The sequence below is a fragment of the Cicer arietinum genome, chromosome 7 (genome assembly GCF_000331145.2).
Source record: "Cicer arietinum cultivar CDC Frontier isolate Library 1 chromosome 7, Cicar.CDCFrontier_v2.0, whole genome shotgun sequence".
In the NCBI taxonomy this organism is placed as follows: Eukaryota; Viridiplantae; Streptophyta; class Magnoliopsida; order Fabales; family Fabaceae; genus Cicer; species Cicer arietinum.
This window is the reverse complement of record NC_021166.2, coordinates 2,962,241-2,980,462: the sequence shown is the minus strand read 5'-3', so window position 1 is coordinate 2,980,462 and position 18,222 is coordinate 2,962,241. Positions and strand designations below refer to the sequence as shown.

Here is an 18,222-nt window from a genome sequence, read left to right as displayed (position 1 = left end):
CGTTCAACACTATTGTCGTTGGCTTTGTTTGTCGGGGTGATTCAAGTGCAGATAGAAACCATTATGTGAGACAAATGATTTATATTCAAAGTATTTTGAGTGAACTAGTCTTACCTAAGTGACCAAACATTACTTTTTCAATTGATTGTTTGAAAGGTATCACCACATACGAGGATGGCCTTATGGAGGTGGACATACAAATAACGAGTTTTAATATGAGTATAGCATTCATAAATCCTCAAAGTACAACAAATATGTCATAATACGAGACATTCAAAAGATTACAACTCTCACCAGATCAATTGCAACCTTCTTGTAGATCCCTAATCGACTACTTGTGAAAGTAGTTACATATTAAAGACTATGTTACTCTTAAAACGACCTATGACATTGGGCATAATGTCAAAACCAACAAAATTTCACTATCTATATTCGCGTTGAAACATAATTTAATTAATGTCATTTTTTTCATCATAATTATAAACATTATTCCACTCGTCTCATAATAAATATCACTTTACCAAAATAATTTTATCTCAACATAAGTATCATTTTCAAAATTTATTGCAATTTTAATTATTTTCTTATACTATCCTTTCATAAATACTATGTGCACAAATTATAAAATGTCATTATACTTTACATTGATAATAATAAAAAACTAAAATGAGTAATTTGATAAAATGAATTTTCTCTTTCTTCTAATTATTATATTTTTTAATACGTATTTATCTAAATTTATACAACATTAATTATGAATTTTAAAGAGTAAAATACATTGAACTTGCACAATCACTCCATTTTATTCGTCGTGAATAAACAACATCAGGGTCTTCATTGAGAACCAAACATAATCGCCCTAACACCTAATATGTCCGAAATATTATCAAGTTTAAATAGCCCGTCTGTCACCGATGTTAATTATTTTTTGTTCTAACAAAGTCCATCAAACTAGTTCTCGTCTTCATATTTTTTTGTAGTTGCTATCATGCAATGAGACTCCAGACCACTGTCTAAAAAATCCACCAAGGACATACTTCATTCCTTCTCCATCAATACAAAATAACAAACATAAAAAAAATTATAAATTCTTTTACTACTTATAGATAGGCCCAGCCCAGTAATAATTTTTCGTAAATTAGTTGCAATACATAGAGCAAACAACCCAATTGGTTGTTCTTCAACACTCGACAACAAGAGTCAATGCACAACAAAAAGTAAAAACACACACACGACCATGAAGCGATGGAAATAAAAAGGAATTGAAAAGCGAGGGAAATCAAACGCCCTATAAAATAAAAAACCCTAAAATAAAAATAAAATAAATCCCCAGCAAAGTGCAGTGTTAAACCGTACGAGTCATTTAAACTGAACTTGATGACATGCATCAACATAATAATAATAGTAATAATATCCATTCCTTTTTCATTCTTCACACTTCATTGTTGAATCATTTTTCTTCGGAACCCTTTCCGAAGCATAGTTCCTAAACTTCTATGGCGATGCTGCTTCGGAACACATCCTTTCTCACACGCTCTCTATTCGCTGCTCAGGTTCACACACGCTCTCTATTCGCTGCTCAGGTTCACACACGCTACAAGCATACAATCCCCTTTATAAACTTTCAGTTGATTGTGTTTTTGCACACTCATCACGATCATATATATTTTTTGTTACCAAATACATGTTATTACATTAGTTTCGTAATAATTTATTTCTTTTACTGTTTATGCGTTGTTCTCATTTGTTGGATCCCAATGCATATTGATGGGTAATCAGTAATCAATTTATCTTTTTTTTATTGTTTTTTATTTGCAGGGTTTTAAACTAGGACTATCCAGCACTTTTCAGGTTTTGAGCTTTTCATCCAAAGGTTTGTTTAAATTTTATTACTTTCTTTTCTTCCCCTATCTGAATCCAATAAATAATAGTTTGAAGGAATTAGTTTAATGTGCTTGGTTGGGCATATGATAAATGTAATTTTGAATGAGCTTGATTGTGTATGATGAATTTGATTTAAAATTGATTTGAAGTTAACTGATTTATGTTTGGTTGTTTTTGCTCGTAAAGCAAGTTTTAGCCTAATGCAAAAGTTAGTTTTTATTTTATTTTTTATTTTATCACTTTTAGTCAAACTAGAGTTTGGAAGCAAAATTAATTTTGTTTGACCGTAACCTAACATGTATTTTTACTATACTCACATTTAACAGAAGTCAAAATGAAGTCCGATACTTATGTGAATCCGTTTAGTCCAAAGGTGCTTTTGGTGACCCCTCAAACTTTATTCCTCTAATTGTGCTGGATAATAGAATTTAGCAGAGATACACATTTCATAGAGCATGGTTATTCTCCTTGATTTGGATATCTGTATTGATGCGTTCATATGTTGAATTAAACCAGAAGAAAACTTTCAAACTTATCGCTGCATGATAAACGTGTATTTACATGACAGTAAGCCTAAGCACAAATGACGTTGGGTCTTTACAATTCTTCTTGCAACACATATCTCTTTTAATCCTTTTGTTAGGTATCCGACTGTAATCAGTGCAGATAATAAAAAAGGGACGAATAGAAGAATTGGGGAGGATCAAATAGGAAGTAGCTAGTCAGGACAGAAAAATCAGCTTAGGCAACTGTTTAAACCTTGTGCCCATGCGGCAGGACGGGAAAGCAATCAGGATAGGCTATAGGGGTTGGCTAGCTGGTTAGGAAATAGAATAGTAACACAGATATCCAAGGAGAGAAATAGAGGAGGAAAAAGTACGTTTGGAAAAGCTGGGCAAGAAGTAGAACCTATACAAGTCAATTGTGTGGAAGAAAATTGTGAAAAATGAAGGAAAATGTTACTAGATGGTTCAGAGAATTCAAGACAATTATATTGCTGTAAGACTGAATAAATCAACTCTTTTTACAATACAGGCCAAGGATACATTTATACTTCGGCAATTTAGAAACTGTTTAGCACTTGAACTACATACATAATAGCTTTAGTAACAGCTTAGCTTACTCAGCACAAGTCGGGTATAACAGACTTCGTTACCATACAAGTAATTACTCTAGCGAGGATTCTTAAATATTGGGTATTTCTATTTTATTTTTACTGAAAGAGTTTAAACCAGTTTGTTTGTCAACCTCTGCTATTAAAATCAGTGGCAGATTTATAGTTATTATTGCAGGGTTTCGGATAATTATGATCCAGTTTTCTATGACCTTTCATCTTTTTATTCTCCAGAGTTTGTGCTGATTTGAAGTTAACATGTTGACAACATTTTCATTTCTACATATCTAAGGTAGAAGGCGTTCCAAATCTGATGGAAGTGACTCAGGTGAAGAAAACATGTCTAAGAAAGATTTGGCCCTTAAGCAAGCTCTTGATCAGATCACTTCTACATTTGGAAAAGGATCTATCATGTGGCTTGGACGCTCTGACTGGCCAAAAGATGTACCTGTTGTGTCTACTGGTTCTTTTGCTCTTGATATAGCACTAGGAATTGGTGGACTTCCAAAGGTATCCTTAGATCCTTCCGTAAAGAAGTTTCTTGCTCATTTCTTACACGTTTAAATAAACTTTGAATCTTTCTGAATATATCTAATTGGTTACTGGTTATTGTTGGCAAGACAGTTTTTTATTTGTCTCCAAATGGTTTGTTTTATTTTCATATTGAGTTTATCTATTTCCTTGTGGGAAAGCCTATGGCAATTCCATTTGATATGATGAAAAAAATAGGCTATTTTTTTTGTAGTTGTTAACATTGGGTAATATTAGTGGTAGATTATTTCAGTTGACAGTTTACTTCATAGATTTTTTCCCCCCTGGGTATTAGGTGTTGTTCACTCTTCAGTTTATGTAGATATAGGGGAGTTTCTATGATAAGACTAATAGCCCTAAGCCTACTATTAGAAATGTATATCAGAGGGGAAATAGGAGAGTTTGGTTGAAAACTTCCTAATGTAACACATGTCTAAAAGTTAGTTAGGCAGTTAGTGGTTGAAAACTTCCTAATGTAACACGTGTCTAAAAGTTAGTTAGGCAGTTAGGGAATAAATGAACTATAAGAAGGAATAGCTGTTAGAAGTTGAGGCAGTTTTGGGTGTTAACAGAATTTCTGGTTGTGGAACCAGCAAGGTCGTGGGACCTATTGTAACCATTCTTCTTCTATTCAATTCAATAAAATTCTTTTTGTTCTTCCTAGCAGAATCACTCTGATTCTGATTAGGTTGACTGATTCATTGTTCAATTCCCTTTCTTTGTTAATTCCAGTGGTTGTATCACTGGTATCAGAGCACCGTTTCTGGTGCCTGAGGGAGTGGATCCACCACCAACCAATCGCTGCCGCAATCGTCTATGGTCTCTACCAGAAGAATGGCACGAAACGATGAGAGTTGGACTCAAGAGATGGAGGAGCTGAAGCAAGATCGCGAGAGAATGAGATTGCGATTGGAGCTTAACGAAGCTCGAATGCAGAAAACCGAAGAGCTGTTATCGGCGATAGCCAACAAATTGGGGATAAACGGAAATGGACACTCGCGGGAGGGTGGAAGCGAAAGTGAGAATGAAGGAGAGAGTCATCAGCGGAGTTTGAATCCAAATTGTTGGAGAAGATTGGAAATCCCTATTTTTTTTGGGGACGACGCGTACGGGTGGACCCAGAAATTGGAGCGGTACTTTGCAATTAGAGGCGTGACAGCAGAGGAGAAGATGCAAGCCACGATAATTTCCTTGGAGGGCAAAGCTCTTAGTTGCAGAAAACCGAAGAGCTGTTATCGGCGATAGCCAACAAATTGGGGATAAACGGAAATGGACACTCGCGGGAGGGTGGAAGCGAAAGTGAGAATGAAGGAGAGAGTCATCAGCGGAGTCTGAATCCAAATTGTTGGAGAAGATTGGAAATCCCTATTTTTTTTGGGGACGACGCGTACGGGTGGATCCAAAAATTGGAGCGGTACTTTGCAATTAGAGGCGTGACAGCAGAGGAGAAGATGCAAGCCACAATCATTTCCTTGGAGGGCAAAGCTCTTAGTTGGTATCAATGGTGGGAAGGTTGCAACCCTAATCCAACTTGCTGAAGTGAAATTGTATGATTTGGCTACTCTGTCAGAATTAATTCAAAAAGCTATATTAGTGGAACAGAAGAATCTGGTGTTATTAAAGAAGAATAGTGGAACATAATCTAGATCCTATAGCTCATATAAACCAAATTCTTATAGTAAGATGGTGACCCTGGAACCCCAGACTGCAGTAAATAAACAGAGAGAGGGCTCTTCCATGGGCAGTGTGAATAATACCATCAGACCAAACTTAGATGCGGAAAGTTCTAGAACAAGAGGAGATTATAAAAAACTGTCCAGTGTTGAGATGAAAGAAAAAAGAGAAAAAGGGTTGTGCTTTAGATGTGATGAACCCTTCAGTAGAGAACATGTGTGCAAAAATAAACAGCTGAGGATGTTGCTTTTAGCTGAAGAGGAAGATGAAGAACCAGAAAATAAGACTTGAGTCAGGTGGACTCTTCCAACTCATTACAGTTATCCATGTATTCCATGACTGGGTTGACATCTACTAAGTCTTGGAAGGTGAGGGGAAACATAGAAGAGATACCTGTAGTCATTCTCATTGACTGTGGAGCTTCCCACAACTTTATTTCCAAGCAGTTAGTGGAGAGGTTACAACTACAAGTAGCAGAAACTCCAGTGTATATGGTTGAAGTGGGAGATGGACATAAAGTAAAGGGCAAAGGGAAATGTGCGAAGCTAAAATTCTGCATGCAAAAATTAGAGGTAATTCAAGATTTCTATCTTTTCAGTTTGAAAGGAGTAGACTTAGTTCTTGGGCTAGATTGGTTGGCTGGGTTGGGAGAGGTGAAGGCAGATTTTGGTAAGATGGAGTTGACCGTGAAAAAAGGGAATTCAGTGATCACTATCGCAGGGGATCCAGCTTTGACCAAAACTGAACTATCTTATGGTGCCCTTATGCAAGTATTGTTGAAGGAGGGTGAAGGATTATTGTTGCAGTGTGATAATGATCAAGGCAGGCGGCAGCAACAACACCAAATTCCAGAGATGATTGAGGAAATACTACAGCAGTTTCAGGAAGTTTTTCAGAATCCTCAAGGGCTACCTCCCTCTAGAAGGCATGATCACGCCATCCATCTGAAAGAAGGTACTGAAATTCCAAACTTAAGGCCTTACAAATGTCCACACTACCAGAAAACTGAAATAGAGAAGTTAGTATTGGAAATGCTCGACGCTGGAGTGATTAGACCGAGTATAAGTCCCTATTCTAGTCCTATCCTTTTAGTGAAAAAGAAGGATGGAGGTTGGAGATTTTGTGTAGACTATAGGGCTCTTAACAAAATTACCATTCCTAACAAATTCCCCATTCCTATTATTGAAGAGTTATTAGATGAATTAGGGGGGGCACAGGTGTTTTCTAAGTTGGATCTCAAATCAGGGTATCACCAAATCAGGATGAAAACAGAGGATGTTGAAAAAACAGCATTTAGGACTCATGAGGGACACTATGAGTTCCTTGTAATGCCCTTTGGATTAACTAATGCTCCATCTACTTTTCAAGCCTTGATGAATGACATCCTAAAACCTTATTTGAGAAAATTCACATTGGTGTTCTTTGATGACATACTAGTCTACAGCACTGATATGAAGGCTCATGCACAACATTTGCAACTAGTTCTGGACATATTGAAACAGAATGATCTAAAAGCCAATCTAAAAAAATGTAGTTTTGGGCAGTCCAGTTTAGAATACTTGGGCCATATCATCTCAGGAGAAGGAGTGGCAGCTGATAATTCCAAGGTTGAAGATATGAAGTCTTGGCCTACACCTACCAACATCAAAAGCCTAAGGGGTTTCTTAGGGCTGACTGGTTACTACAGAAGATTTGTGCAAAACTATGGTAGAAAAGCCAAACCGCTCACTGATTTACTAAAAAAAGATGCATTTGTTTGGTCACCTGAAGCTAGTTATGCTTTTGAGGAATTGAAGACTGCTATGGTGAACTTACCTATGCTGGCTGTACCTGATTTCAATAAGCAATTTATAATTGAAACAGATGCTTCCAGCAAGGGGTTGGGAGCTGTACTAATGCAAGAAGGGTGACCTCTAGCTTTTTGGTGTAAAGGATTGTCTACTAGATCTCAACAAAAGTCCGTGTATGAAAGAGAATTAATGGCGCTGGTTCAAGCCATTCAGAAGTGGAGACACTATTTGATGGGAAGACACTTCATTGTAAAGACAGACCAGAAAAGTCTTAAGTTTCTCACTGAGCAGAGATTATTTTCAGATGAACAATTCAAATGGGCAGTCAAGCTTATAGGGTTAGATTTTGAAATTCAGTACAAGCCAGGGGCTGAAAATTCGGCGGCAGATGCTCTTTCAAGAAAGATGATGTATTCAGTGATTTCAGTTTTATCTGTGGATGAAAAAGATACTTGGATTCAGGAATTACAACAAGAATCTAAGTGGATGCAAATGATGCAAGATCTGATCATTAACCCTACGGCACATCAGAACTTTGAGTTGAGAAAAGGAGTGCTTTATTACAAAGGACGACTAGTTCTTTCTAGGCTGTCTAACAGAATCCCTATTATCATTGCTGAATGCCATGAAACACCTATGGGAGGCCACTCTGGATACTTCAGAACTTACAAAAAAGTTGCTACATTTCTGTACTGGGAAGGCATGAGGGCAGATATTAAGAGCTTTGTTGATAAGTGTGAAGTTTGCCACAGAAATAAGTACTCGACACTCACTCCTGCAGGATTATTACAACCGCTCCCTATTCCTCAGCAAGTTTGGATGGATATTTCATTAGACTTTATTGGTGGATTACCTAAAGTTAGAGGAAGGGATACCATTCTAGTAGTGGTAGATAGGCTCACTAAGTATGCCCATTTTTTTGCTTTGGGACATCCTTACTCAGCCAAGGATGTAGCTGCGGTGTTTGTGAGAGAAATAGTGAAGCTGCATGGGTTTCCAACCACCATTGTTTCTGACAGAGACCCCTTGTTCTTGAGCCATTTCTGGAAAGAGTTGTTCAAGCTGGCTGGAACTCAATTAAAAATGAGTACTTCCTATCATCCTCAGTCAGATGGGCAAACTGAGGTAACAAATAGATGTCTAGAAACTTATCTGCGATGCTTTGTAGGTCCTAAGCCTAAGAAGTGGTTAGATGGGTTGCACTGGGCAGAATTTTGGTTTAATTCCAATTACAATAGTTCAGCTGGGATGACTCCTTTTCGTGCCTTATATGGTAGAGACCCTCCTAGTTTACTAAAGGCTGGAGCTATACCTTCTAAAGTAGAAGAAGTCAACAGATTAATGTTTCAGAGGGATGCTATTCTTGAAGAATTGAAGTTGAACTTGACTAAAGCCCAAAACCAAATGAAACAGAATGCAGACAAGCACAGAAGGGTTGTTGAATTTCAGATAGATGATTGGGTCTATCTCAAATTACAGCCCTATAAGTTCAAATCGTTGGCCAATAGACCTTATGCTAAGTTGTCCCCCCGCTTCTATGGCCCTTATCAAATTAGTAGCAAGATTGGCCCAGTGGCTTACAAGTTAATCCTCCCTAGTCATGCTAAAATTCACCCGGTCTTTCATGTATCTTTGTTGAAGAAAGCATTGAAGCCACACCAGCAGCCTCAACCACTTCCACCTATGTTAAATGAAGAATTAGAGTTGGAAGTGACCCCAGAAGCCATATTGGATAGCAGAGAGGACAAGCAGGGTTACTTAGAGGTGCTAGTTAAATGGAAAGATCTTCCTCAGCATGAGTGTACCTGGGAATTGGCAGCAAACATTCAAAACAATTTTCCTGATTTCCAACTTGAGGACAAGTTAGTTCTTTTAGGGGGGGGTAGTGATAAGACTAATAGCCCTAAGCCTACTATTAGAAATGTATATCAGAGGGGAAATAGGAGAGTTTGGTTGAAAACTTCCTAATGTAACACATGTCTAAAAGTTAGTTAGGCAGTTAGTGGTTGAAAACTTCCTAATGTAACACGTGTCTAAAAGTTAGTTAGGCAGTTAGGGAATAAATGAACTATAAGAAGGAATAGCTGTTAGAAGTTGAGGCAGTTTTGGGTGTTAACAGAATTTCTGGTTGTGGAACCAGCAAGGTCGTGGGACCTATTGTAACCATTCTTCTTCTATTCAATTCAATAAAATTCTTTTTGTTCTTCCTAGCAGAATCACTCTGATTCTGATTAGGTTGACTGATTCATTGTTCAATTCCCTTTCTTTGTTAATTCCAGTGGTTGTATCATTCTACTTGATGTTTCATTGTGCAATATATATTTTTGATGGTTATTATATGCAACTATTTATGTATGTAGGGACGTGTTGTGGAAATATATGGTCCAGAGGCTTCTGGGAAAACAACTCTTGCTTTACATGTGATTGCAGAGGCACAGAAGCAAGGAGGTTATCTTTATACAATACTTTTGCAATGGATAATATTATGTCGTCTACTGCTTTTTGGTTTTGATGTAGAATTCTAACATTTATAGATGTTAGGCACATGACCATTACATGAGTAATTATCAATATCATTCCTATGGTAGTCACAGACTCATTCTTAGGGTTGATTGAATCCCACTTCTCTTCTTGCTTAGTTGTGGTACTTCTGTGGATGAACTTCTTAACGAATGTCTCACTCAGTTTCTTAGAGTACACTTGTGACAAATATTATTCAGAATTGGAAAATTGACATTTAATTCTACATGGTTTCTTATTTTCCACATCTCCATTTCAATGATGTGCCAAGCATTTGAGCTGTTAGACTACTGCTGATATTCTATTGTAAGTAAGGCTGTGTGTTCTGTTTTCCAGGCTATTGTGTCTTTGTTGATGCTGAACATGCCCTTGATAAGACACTTGCAGAGTCTATTGGTGTGAATACTCAGAACTTGCTTCTCTCACAACCAGATTGTGGTGAACAAGCACTTAGTCTTGTGGACACCTTAATCCGTAGTGGTTCAGTTGATGTAATTGTTGTTGACAGTGTAAGTATGGACTACGATTTGAAATAATTTAATTGCTTGTCATTGTAACTTGTTAATGTTGACATTGTCGTTGTATTAATATCCTTATATGTTGTAGGGCTCAATAAACAAGGTACAAGGGTATGAATTGGCACACATTCACCAACTTGAAAGTTATTTTAGCCGATCCGGCGATCACCATTGAACCATACCTAGTTTTTTAAAATACTCATCAAATAAAAGTTATGTATTCTAAGTAATTCTAAGTAATATTTTGATTTAAACATGTATCGATGCATCGCAGATGCATATATCTAATTATTGTTTGTATTGACTCGACACTCATAATTTGGAGGTATAAGTACAGGGATAATGAGATATCTGAAATATTTTTCTTGTCTAGAATGTTTTCATTTTTAGTGTAGATTCTGGGGCAATTTTTAGAAATTCTTAAATAAATTGTTTTAAGTTTTTAATTCATGTGCTTTGTATTTTGTCAGTTAAATCTTGTTTCATAGGTGTGATGATCTTATAAGTTTTAGATATATCTGCTAAGTTTTTGCAGTATTTTCATTGATAGGTAGCTGCTCTTGTTCCTAAAGGTGAGCTTGATGGTGAGATGGGTGATGCTCACATGGCAATGCAAGCTAGGTTGATGAGCCAGGCACTTCGAAAATTGAGCCACTCCTTGTCACTTTCTCAAAGTATATTGATTTTTATAAACCAGGTATCAGCTAAAATCGTTCATTACTCTCTTGTCAAACTTCCTCTCGAAATTTGTTTTGCTGATTTCCTTCCCCGTAATATTGTTGTTTAGCTTCAATTTGTCTTGTTTCTTTTTGTATGAAGGTAAATGCAAAGTTTAGGGCATTGCGTTATGTGTAAGTCTTTAGATTAGATACCAAAGATATAAGCATCAAAAACTTCTTCATTAGTATTTCTTCTTTGAAATTATGAAAAATTATTTAAAACTATATAGAAGGATTTAAATAACAATAAAGAACAAAATGGTTGGGGTTATTTGCTGGTTTGAATTTCAGAGCCATAAACTCTAGAACTGATATGGTAGAATGTGTGTTATGCACTTTTATTTTCCAGATTTTCTGAATTGATTATGTATAGTATTTCTGTGATGGCCATGCACTGGCCGGTCATGTAGCAGTATTTTGTAAACTTATGTTGAGTTGTGCTTGCTCTGCCAGCCCTATATTTGATTAGGGTTTTTTTAAATTGTTATTTGATGCCAAGTAATGTAAATGACTTGCATGATATTATAATCAACTGTTGCTTGTATACATATCTATTTTCTTTTGGATAGAAGTATTTCTGTTCAAATCACCAGAGAGATGCACTTATTTATCTCTTACTAATGAAAATCATTTTGTATGTTTCTTCAGGTGAGATCAAAGCTTTCTACTTTTGGGGGATTTAGTGGGCCCACTGAAGTGACTTGTGGTGGTAATGCGTTGAAATTCTATGCTTCTGTGCGGCTTAATATTAAGAGAATAGGATTTGTCAAGAAGGGTGAAGAGGTAGTCATCTATTAGTTCTTCGACTTTCATGCCGTCTGCTTTAGTATTATTGGCATGCCTGTTTAAACATTATTGTTTCAGAAAAACATAAATACCTAAACTCAGTCTGCTGGAATCGGTGATGTACTGTTCTGAACTTGGCTTTCTTTAATCTCTATATAACTAGTTGCTTCATCTCGTTTATAGACAAATGAGTGGTGTTCATGTCACGTTTTTCAACTGGGCTGATATCCCTCTTTTGATGTAATAGGGTTCAGAGTTTTTGTGTGAATAAGAGTTATAACCTCAGAGAAACTTACAGTAATCGTAATAATTTAGCTGTTCTGATCAATGCATAATTAATGTATACCACATTCCACGGCAAGTAGCTACTTGTGTTTAGGTATATACTATAAAAAGAGAGAATGTATCAGCATTATTCATTTCATCTCAATCTTTTAATTTTTGGGAGAAGGTTCGGGAGAAGGCTTTTGTCACTAATTGGCAAAACTGGTTACTTGACGGATACTGGTTTGAAGAATTGTTTGTTTAATCCCTAATTGTTTTTTTTAACAACGCAGGTTGTAGGAAGCCAGGTTCTTGTCAAGGTAGTGAAGAACAAGCTTGCCCCTCCATTTAAAACTGCCGAGTTTGAGCTTCAATTTGGCAAGGGTATATGTAGAGAAGCAGAGATTATAAAGTTGAGCTTAAAATACAAACTCATTTCAAAGGCTGGTTCTATGTATTACTTTAACGAACATAATTTCCGTGGTGTGGATGCTCTCAGGAATTTCCTAGCTGAGAATTATAGTGCTTTAGAAGAACTGGAAATGAAGATTAGGGAGAAGATTCTTAAACCTGAGACAGATAAGGTAACAGAGTCAGATGGAGATGTTACGGAAGAAATTGCAACTCTCGATTCTACTGACAGAGATGCCGCAGCTGTTGTAGAGGCATGAATTTTTTACTGAACTTAAAAGTATACGGCGACTCACACAAATTCTATTTTTCCTGCCACAATCTGGATCCTTGTGATTGAGGTATGTTGTAGGCTATAAAATGGGCCATAAAATTGTTCAGTCAAAAGAAGGTCCTAAGAAGTGAGTTATACATGCCTCTAATACTTCTAGGTTGGAATCTCATCACTGAGTTTGATTACTCTAAGTGGAAGGTGTATTTAGAAAAGGTAAAGTTTAAAGTTTGGAATTATAACCGTCGAGGAAAAATTAACAATCCAGATTGTAATAGAATATGTTTACATGTATGGAAGTTATTTAGTTGTAATCTGTTCTGAATTTTCAGTTAACAGTTATTATTTGTATTTTAGTTTTTAAACTACACCCTTCATTATAGAAGAGTCAACCCCTTGATCATTCTTTCTTATGGTTAGATGTTCAAGTCAGCAATTAAATTTTTGGGTAATTTTATGTAGGCCTGCAGCACATGTAAGGTGACAATGTAAATGACTAGTTTGTAAGGAAGCAGGGTCATTACTCCAGAGTTTGTGTCATCACCATTTACTTGTAAGGATTTTGCTATGCAATTTGTATAGTAATAATGCATGTGTATCTAACGGCAATGATGATTGAATTTTACTGTAAAAAAGTGATTGAATTTTGTTCCTGAACCGAGCTCACTTTTCTATAAATATATCTTTTATATTTATTATCTCTTGATAAAATAAAATAAACATTGAGAATACATTTTTGTTGTTGTTGCTAAAAGTGTATCCTCAATGCATATATGATTGTATAAAGGTCCTTTTATAAAGACAGCGGCTTGCACCAACTATTTATCTTACGAGGACCAACTACGTATAATCAGTTTATTTTAAAAAGACAATGTCATGAACATAGAGATAATGATAATGATGAAGTCTAAGTATGGATAATAAGAATCGGAATATTTAATTTACCTGACAAATGTCGTAATTAGTTTACCATTTTATCTATAGATATATTATAAATTCAAATGATGATAAAGAAAATTTACAATGATATAGTGATAGTTCTATTCATATAAAATGTTCCAACATTTTAATTGATGGTTTGTATATCTAACTCTTTCTACTATAAAATGTCAATTTGAAGATTTCGTCACCATCATTTTTTATATAATATTTTATTAAAGAATTTTTCATTATTTAATTATTATTTATTTATTGGAATTAACAAAGAGAAACCAGACAATTCAAACAAATATAGATGACACTTAAAAATTAACATTTTTATTTATAAAGAAATTAGCAAAATTTAAGACTACCTTACCTTATGTAAGATTCATAGGTTAAGCAAGTTAATCAATCAAATTTAGCACAAGTATTTTTTCCCTACTTTAGACTGCTTTTTTCATAGAAAAAGATAAAAAAAAAAAAATTTAGCACAAGTATTTGTGCAAAGAAAAAAAGACAAGACAAAAGTGTGTGTTGTGTGCAATTTGCAACAAGTAAGTGAATAATTGGCTACTCTTCTATCAATGGATACCCTTGTTGTGCAAAATGCACACTCACTGCTATCATCCAATTCATCACTTTCTTATATAACATTAACTCCTTCCTTCTTTCTTCACCAGGTTCGCTTTTCTACTCTCCCCAATCACAAACCAATAACCAGAACCAGAATCAGAAGCGCCCTCAAATTCAGCATGTCTCTCTCTGCAAAAAACCCAGGTGACGTGATGTACGCCCTTAAATTCTTTTAATTGAATAAAAGAAACCTTTATAATTGTTCATTGTTCTGTTTACTACATTTTTCAGGTTTTGAGCAGCAGAGACTCATAATACCTAACAAGCACGGTGAGAAACTAGTTGGCATATTGCATGATTCTGGCAACAAGGAGATTGTAATCTTGTGCCACGGTTTTCGCTCCTCAAAAGTTTGTTTCTTTCATATTCTTTATTTTTTATACATTAATTAATTAATCCCTTTGTTATGTACCCAATTCGATTGTTTTCAATTTCATTGCTTTGGTTTTCTTATCTTCAGGAATCCAATACCATAGTCAACCTTGCTGCTGCATTGGAAAAAGCTGGAATCAGTTCTTTCCGCTTTGACTTTTCTGGAAATGGGTAACTTCAATTTCAACCGTGAATGATTAAGATGTTGTAACTTATATAAGTTCGTGTTAGAATTAGTTGGAGTTTGTTAAAAGTAGTTGCTGCAAGTTTGTTAGGATTAGTAACAAGTTGGTTATGATTAGTTAGTTTAGTTACCGTCACTATATAAAGTATGCTTCATTCATTGTAATCAACTTTTCTCGTTCTATCAATTATAAATAATCAATCTTTCTCTCAATTTGTTTGTCACTTTTTTCAGCTCTATCACCTTGAGTCAACAATTGGGTAGTGGTTTCTCTATTTTTACTTAGTTATTTATTTGTACTAAATTTTCTGTCATATGGTCTTGATAGTTTGTCTTGCTTCATGCTATTTTGCCTTAATTTAGCTGCTGGTTTTTTCTTCTAGGGAAAGTGATGGTTCATTTCAGTATGGGCACTACTGGAGAGAGGCTGACGATTTATATGCCGTAACTCAGCATTTCCATGAATCAAACCGTTTGGTGACTGCAATTCTTGGGCACAGTAAAGGTATATTGGCTTGCTCTCCTTATCTACAAGTATCCCTGCCAACAAGGAAAGTTTGTGACAAATATTTAAAGCAATTTGGATAAAGGTGCTGATTTTTTAATCATTCATAATGTATGCTCCATTATATAGAATTATGAGAATTGTCCTTGCAAAGTAATTTCCTGTTGGGTTGGCAGTAAAGTTAAGAAACATCGAGTGATGCAGTACAAAGCGAGTTATGTTATTTCTGATATAGAATCAGTGTCATCTTTTGTCTAATTAGTGCTTAATGACACTGAATCTTTTAGCACAAGTTTTAGCATAGTCAATATAATTGAAATAGAAGGAAACTTTAGGTTATATTTCTGAGCTCCCTGGCAAAAACCTGCTACAAGGAGCTTGGTGAGTATTTTCATTTTAGTGGTGTTAAGAACTAGTATTGAACAAGCGTATAGATATTCTACAATTGTCTATTACTGCCTCCGTCTATAAATATAGAACATTTTTGACTAAATCATGGAATTAAAAAAGTTGTTAGTATTATTAAATTTGTTGGTAATTTGTATTGTTTTATAAGTTTATCTTTCAAGAGAGATAATTAGTTTATGTTTTCATGATTACAATTGCAGAAAATGATGTAACTTAATTAGGGGTATGTTGGTAAAGAAATAATTAATATAATTGAAATTTGAAATGAGTCTTATAAAAAGGGACAGAGAAACGTATCAAGAGGGACCTATAGTTTGTAACAATATATATATTTCTTAACTAGATATTTTAGTGGGAATAGTAAGATTGATAAAAATCTCTATGCTTCTACTCTATGTGGGTGGCTGGGTGGTTATTTTCTTTTTATTTGTTCTTGGTGAAACCTGACTTATTAATTCATTTTTTATACATATTCTCAAATTGCCTTGCTTTCAAGTTTGAATGCATAATTGGACTATTATTAAGCATATCTGTATCTTGATACAGGAGGTGGAGTGGTGCTTCTTTATGCTTCAAAATATCATGACGTTAAAGCAGTCGTCAATCTCTCTGGACGCTATGATCTGAAGGCGGGAGTTGAAGAACGCCTTGGACAAGATTATATGGAAAGAATTAGGGAGGATGGTTTCATTGACGTGAAGAGGCCAGGTAACCTATCTTTTAATCAGACATAAGTTTCCATTCCTCATATCCTCTTAGCGTATGTTTGGCAGTATGTTTGTTCATCTCCACCGTACGGTTTCAAGGTATTTCAAGTTGAAGACATACAAGCTACAAACTGTAGCTTCACAATTAATGTGTGTTAAGAATCCACCCACCGCCAAAACAAACATATGCATAGTGTGGGAGAATGTTGTAGTAGGTAGTTCTTATATGATCATTATTCATTACTATTGCAGGAAGTTCTTCTGAGTACCGTGTGACTTTGGAAAGTTTGTTGGATCGCTTAAATACAAATATGCATGAAGCATGCCTTCAGATTGATAAAGAATGCAGGTGAGGGACAATATTGTCTCATCTCTTTCGCTTCACCCTTTTGCCTCTTTTCGCAACCTTTATTTGTTGAAAAAGTATATGTGCATAACTTATTGGAGGTCTTCTAAAGAGCTTTATGAAGCAGAAGCAATTAAAGTTAGGATAATTTCTGTTGTTTTTAATCTCTCTCTATTTATATAAATAAAGGACCAATGAATTTTATTTATTCATAGATACACACTCAACTACTATTTTAAGAATTCCAATTTTATTCTAGTAAGAATAAAAAGAATGAAACAACGTTTTATCTATAGATTTTTATTTGTATTGATGTTTGACTTTCTATTAAGGGTATGTTTGGATGTTAGTACTTGGGAGGAGAAGGGGTGAGGAGAAATGAAAGGGGAAAAGGGGGAGAAGGAAGAGAATAAGGTTGGGTTTGGTAGAGAATCATAAGAAAATCCATCATTTTATAAAATGCCTACACGGAGTGTTGGACAATAAAATGCCAACATGAGGATGTTTGTATTAGATGTGGAGAAAGACTAGACGAGATGAGATTATAAATGACATCATTAGAGAGAGAGAGTTGAGGTAGTACTTATAGTAGAAAAGACGGTAGAAACTCGGTTTAGGTGATTTTGACATGTAGAGAGGAGACCTATAAATTTTGTAGTAAGGAAGGTAAATTAGATGAAGGATAGTCAGTTCGCTAGAAGCACGGAAAGATCTAGAAAAGCTACAATATAAACTATTAAGAAAGACCTAGAGATTAATGAGTTTGATTGAAATGTGATATATGACAAAACATTAGTGAGAAAGACTTAGTTGTATATTAATTTAATTTCTTGGTTTACTCCCTAATCAAGTGGATGATCAGTGTAGTATGATAATTTCGATTATGCATACAAGTGTTTATTAATCTCAGAATCATGCAATATATGACAGGGTCCTTACAGTTCACGGTTCTTCAGACACAGTTATATCTGTTGAAGATGCATCTGAGTTTGCCAAGATAATACCAAATCACAGATTACATATCATAGAAGGAGCTGATCATTCCTACACTAATCACCAAGATGAGCTAGCTTCGCAAGTTGTAAACTTCATAAAAGAAACCTTTCACCAGGATAAGGATACTTAGTAGGTAAGTGTCTTTGCTAGCAGTATATGGGCTTATTTTTTCTTGAAATCCACTTTTTCTAACGAGATCATTTTGTGACAGGTCTTGCGATTCAAAGTCAATTGAAATTGCTACCGCCAAAGATATGGTGTTGTTCTACAATTGAACTCTATTTTTTACTTATTAAATTAGTGAATATTATTTACTTTGACTATGCTCACAAGTTTGAGAATGAATTTACTTACTAATTCATAAAAATTTGTTGTATTTGCTTAATGATGAGTTCTGTTTTTTCTTCTTCTTACGACAATGATATAGGACGAAGTATTTACTTTTGTCACAAAGGCCAACTTGTTTTTGTTTAACCCAATTTTCATGCCAAAATAAAGTTTCTCGACCGTCTCCCAACCTCTTAGACATTGTCTCCGAACATCAATTTTGATTAAGCCTCCAGCACCCTTTTTCTACCTTCTCCACTAAACAGATTTAAACCTCCCTCCCTCCAAAATTTCCTCAACGTTATTTTTTTATATCTAATTTGTGGAATATTATACAATTA

The 18,222-nt window shown here is 35.2% G+C and overlaps 2 protein-coding genes across 5 annotated transcripts; both read left to right on the top strand.

The window, feature by feature from the left end:
• Positions 1–1,216: 1,216 nt before the first annotated feature.
• Positions 1,217–13,010, top strand: LOC101494938 (DNA repair protein recA homolog 3, mitochondrial-like). 4 transcript variants are annotated; one of them, XM_004507888.4, is made up of 9 exons: positions 1,217–1,553; positions 1,819–1,873; positions 3,291–3,508; positions 9,354–9,441; positions 9,850–10,022; positions 10,120–10,134; positions 10,582–10,728; positions 11,399–11,533; positions 12,094–13,010. In XM_004507888.4, the coding sequence occupies exons 1-9, from the start codon at positions 1,497–1,499 to the stop codon at positions 12,469–12,471; spliced, it is 1,266 nt and encodes a 421-aa protein (XP_004507945.1). In that variant the 5' UTR covers positions 1,217–1,496; the 3' UTR covers positions 12,472–13,010. The 4 variants fall into 4 exon arrangements, with proteins under 4 accessions (XP_004507945.1, XP_004507943.1, XP_027192845.1 ...); XM_004507886.4 differs by having other exon boundaries at positions 1,219–1,583; XM_027337044.2 differs by lacking the exon at positions 10,120–10,134 and having other exon boundaries at positions 1,221–1,553.
• Positions 13,011–13,952: 942 nt separating this feature from the next.
• LOC101494407 (uncharacterized) lies at positions 13,953–17,939 on the top strand. Its single transcript, XM_004507884.3, has 8 exons — positions 13,953–14,180; positions 14,268–14,386; positions 14,497–14,579; positions 14,976–15,097; positions 16,052–16,213; positions 16,465–16,561; positions 17,489–17,687; positions 17,766–17,939. The coding sequence occupies exons 1-7, from the start codon at positions 13,988–13,990 to the stop codon at positions 17,682–17,684; spliced, it is 972 nt and encodes a 323-aa protein (XP_004507941.1). The 5' UTR covers positions 13,953–13,987; the 3' UTR covers positions 17,685–17,687; positions 17,766–17,939.
• The last annotated feature ends 283 nt before the right edge of the window (positions 17,940–18,222 follow it).

What these genes read in the sequence shown, in the direction of transcription:
- LOC101494938 (XM_004507886.4), top strand. Translation starts at nt 1,497, where the DNA reads ATGGCGATGCTGCTTCGGAACACATCCTTTCTCACACGCTCTCTATTC. An exon ending in GCTCTCTATTCGCTGCTCAG is followed by an intron (nt 1,584 to 1,818) that starts GTTCACACACGC and finishes TTTTATTTGCAG; the next exon opens with GGTTTTAAACTAGGACTATC. An exon ending in GAATTGGTGGACTTCCAAAG is followed by an intron (nt 3,509 to 9,353) that starts GTATCCTTAGAT and finishes TTATGTATGTAG; the next exon opens with GGACGTGTTGTGGAAATATA.
- LOC101494407 (XM_004507884.3), top strand. Translation starts at nt 13,988, where the DNA reads ATGGATACCCTTGTTGTGCAAAATGCACACTCACTGCTATCATCCAAT. An exon ending in TCTCTCTGCAAAAAACCCAG is followed by an intron (nt 14,181 to 14,267) that starts GTGACGTGATGT and finishes TACATTTTTCAG; the next exon opens with GTTTTGAGCAGCAGAGACTC. An exon ending in CAGATTGATAAAGAATGCAG is followed by an intron (nt 16,562 to 17,488) that starts GTGAGGGACAAT and finishes AATATATGACAG; the next exon opens with GGTCCTTACAGTTCACGGTT.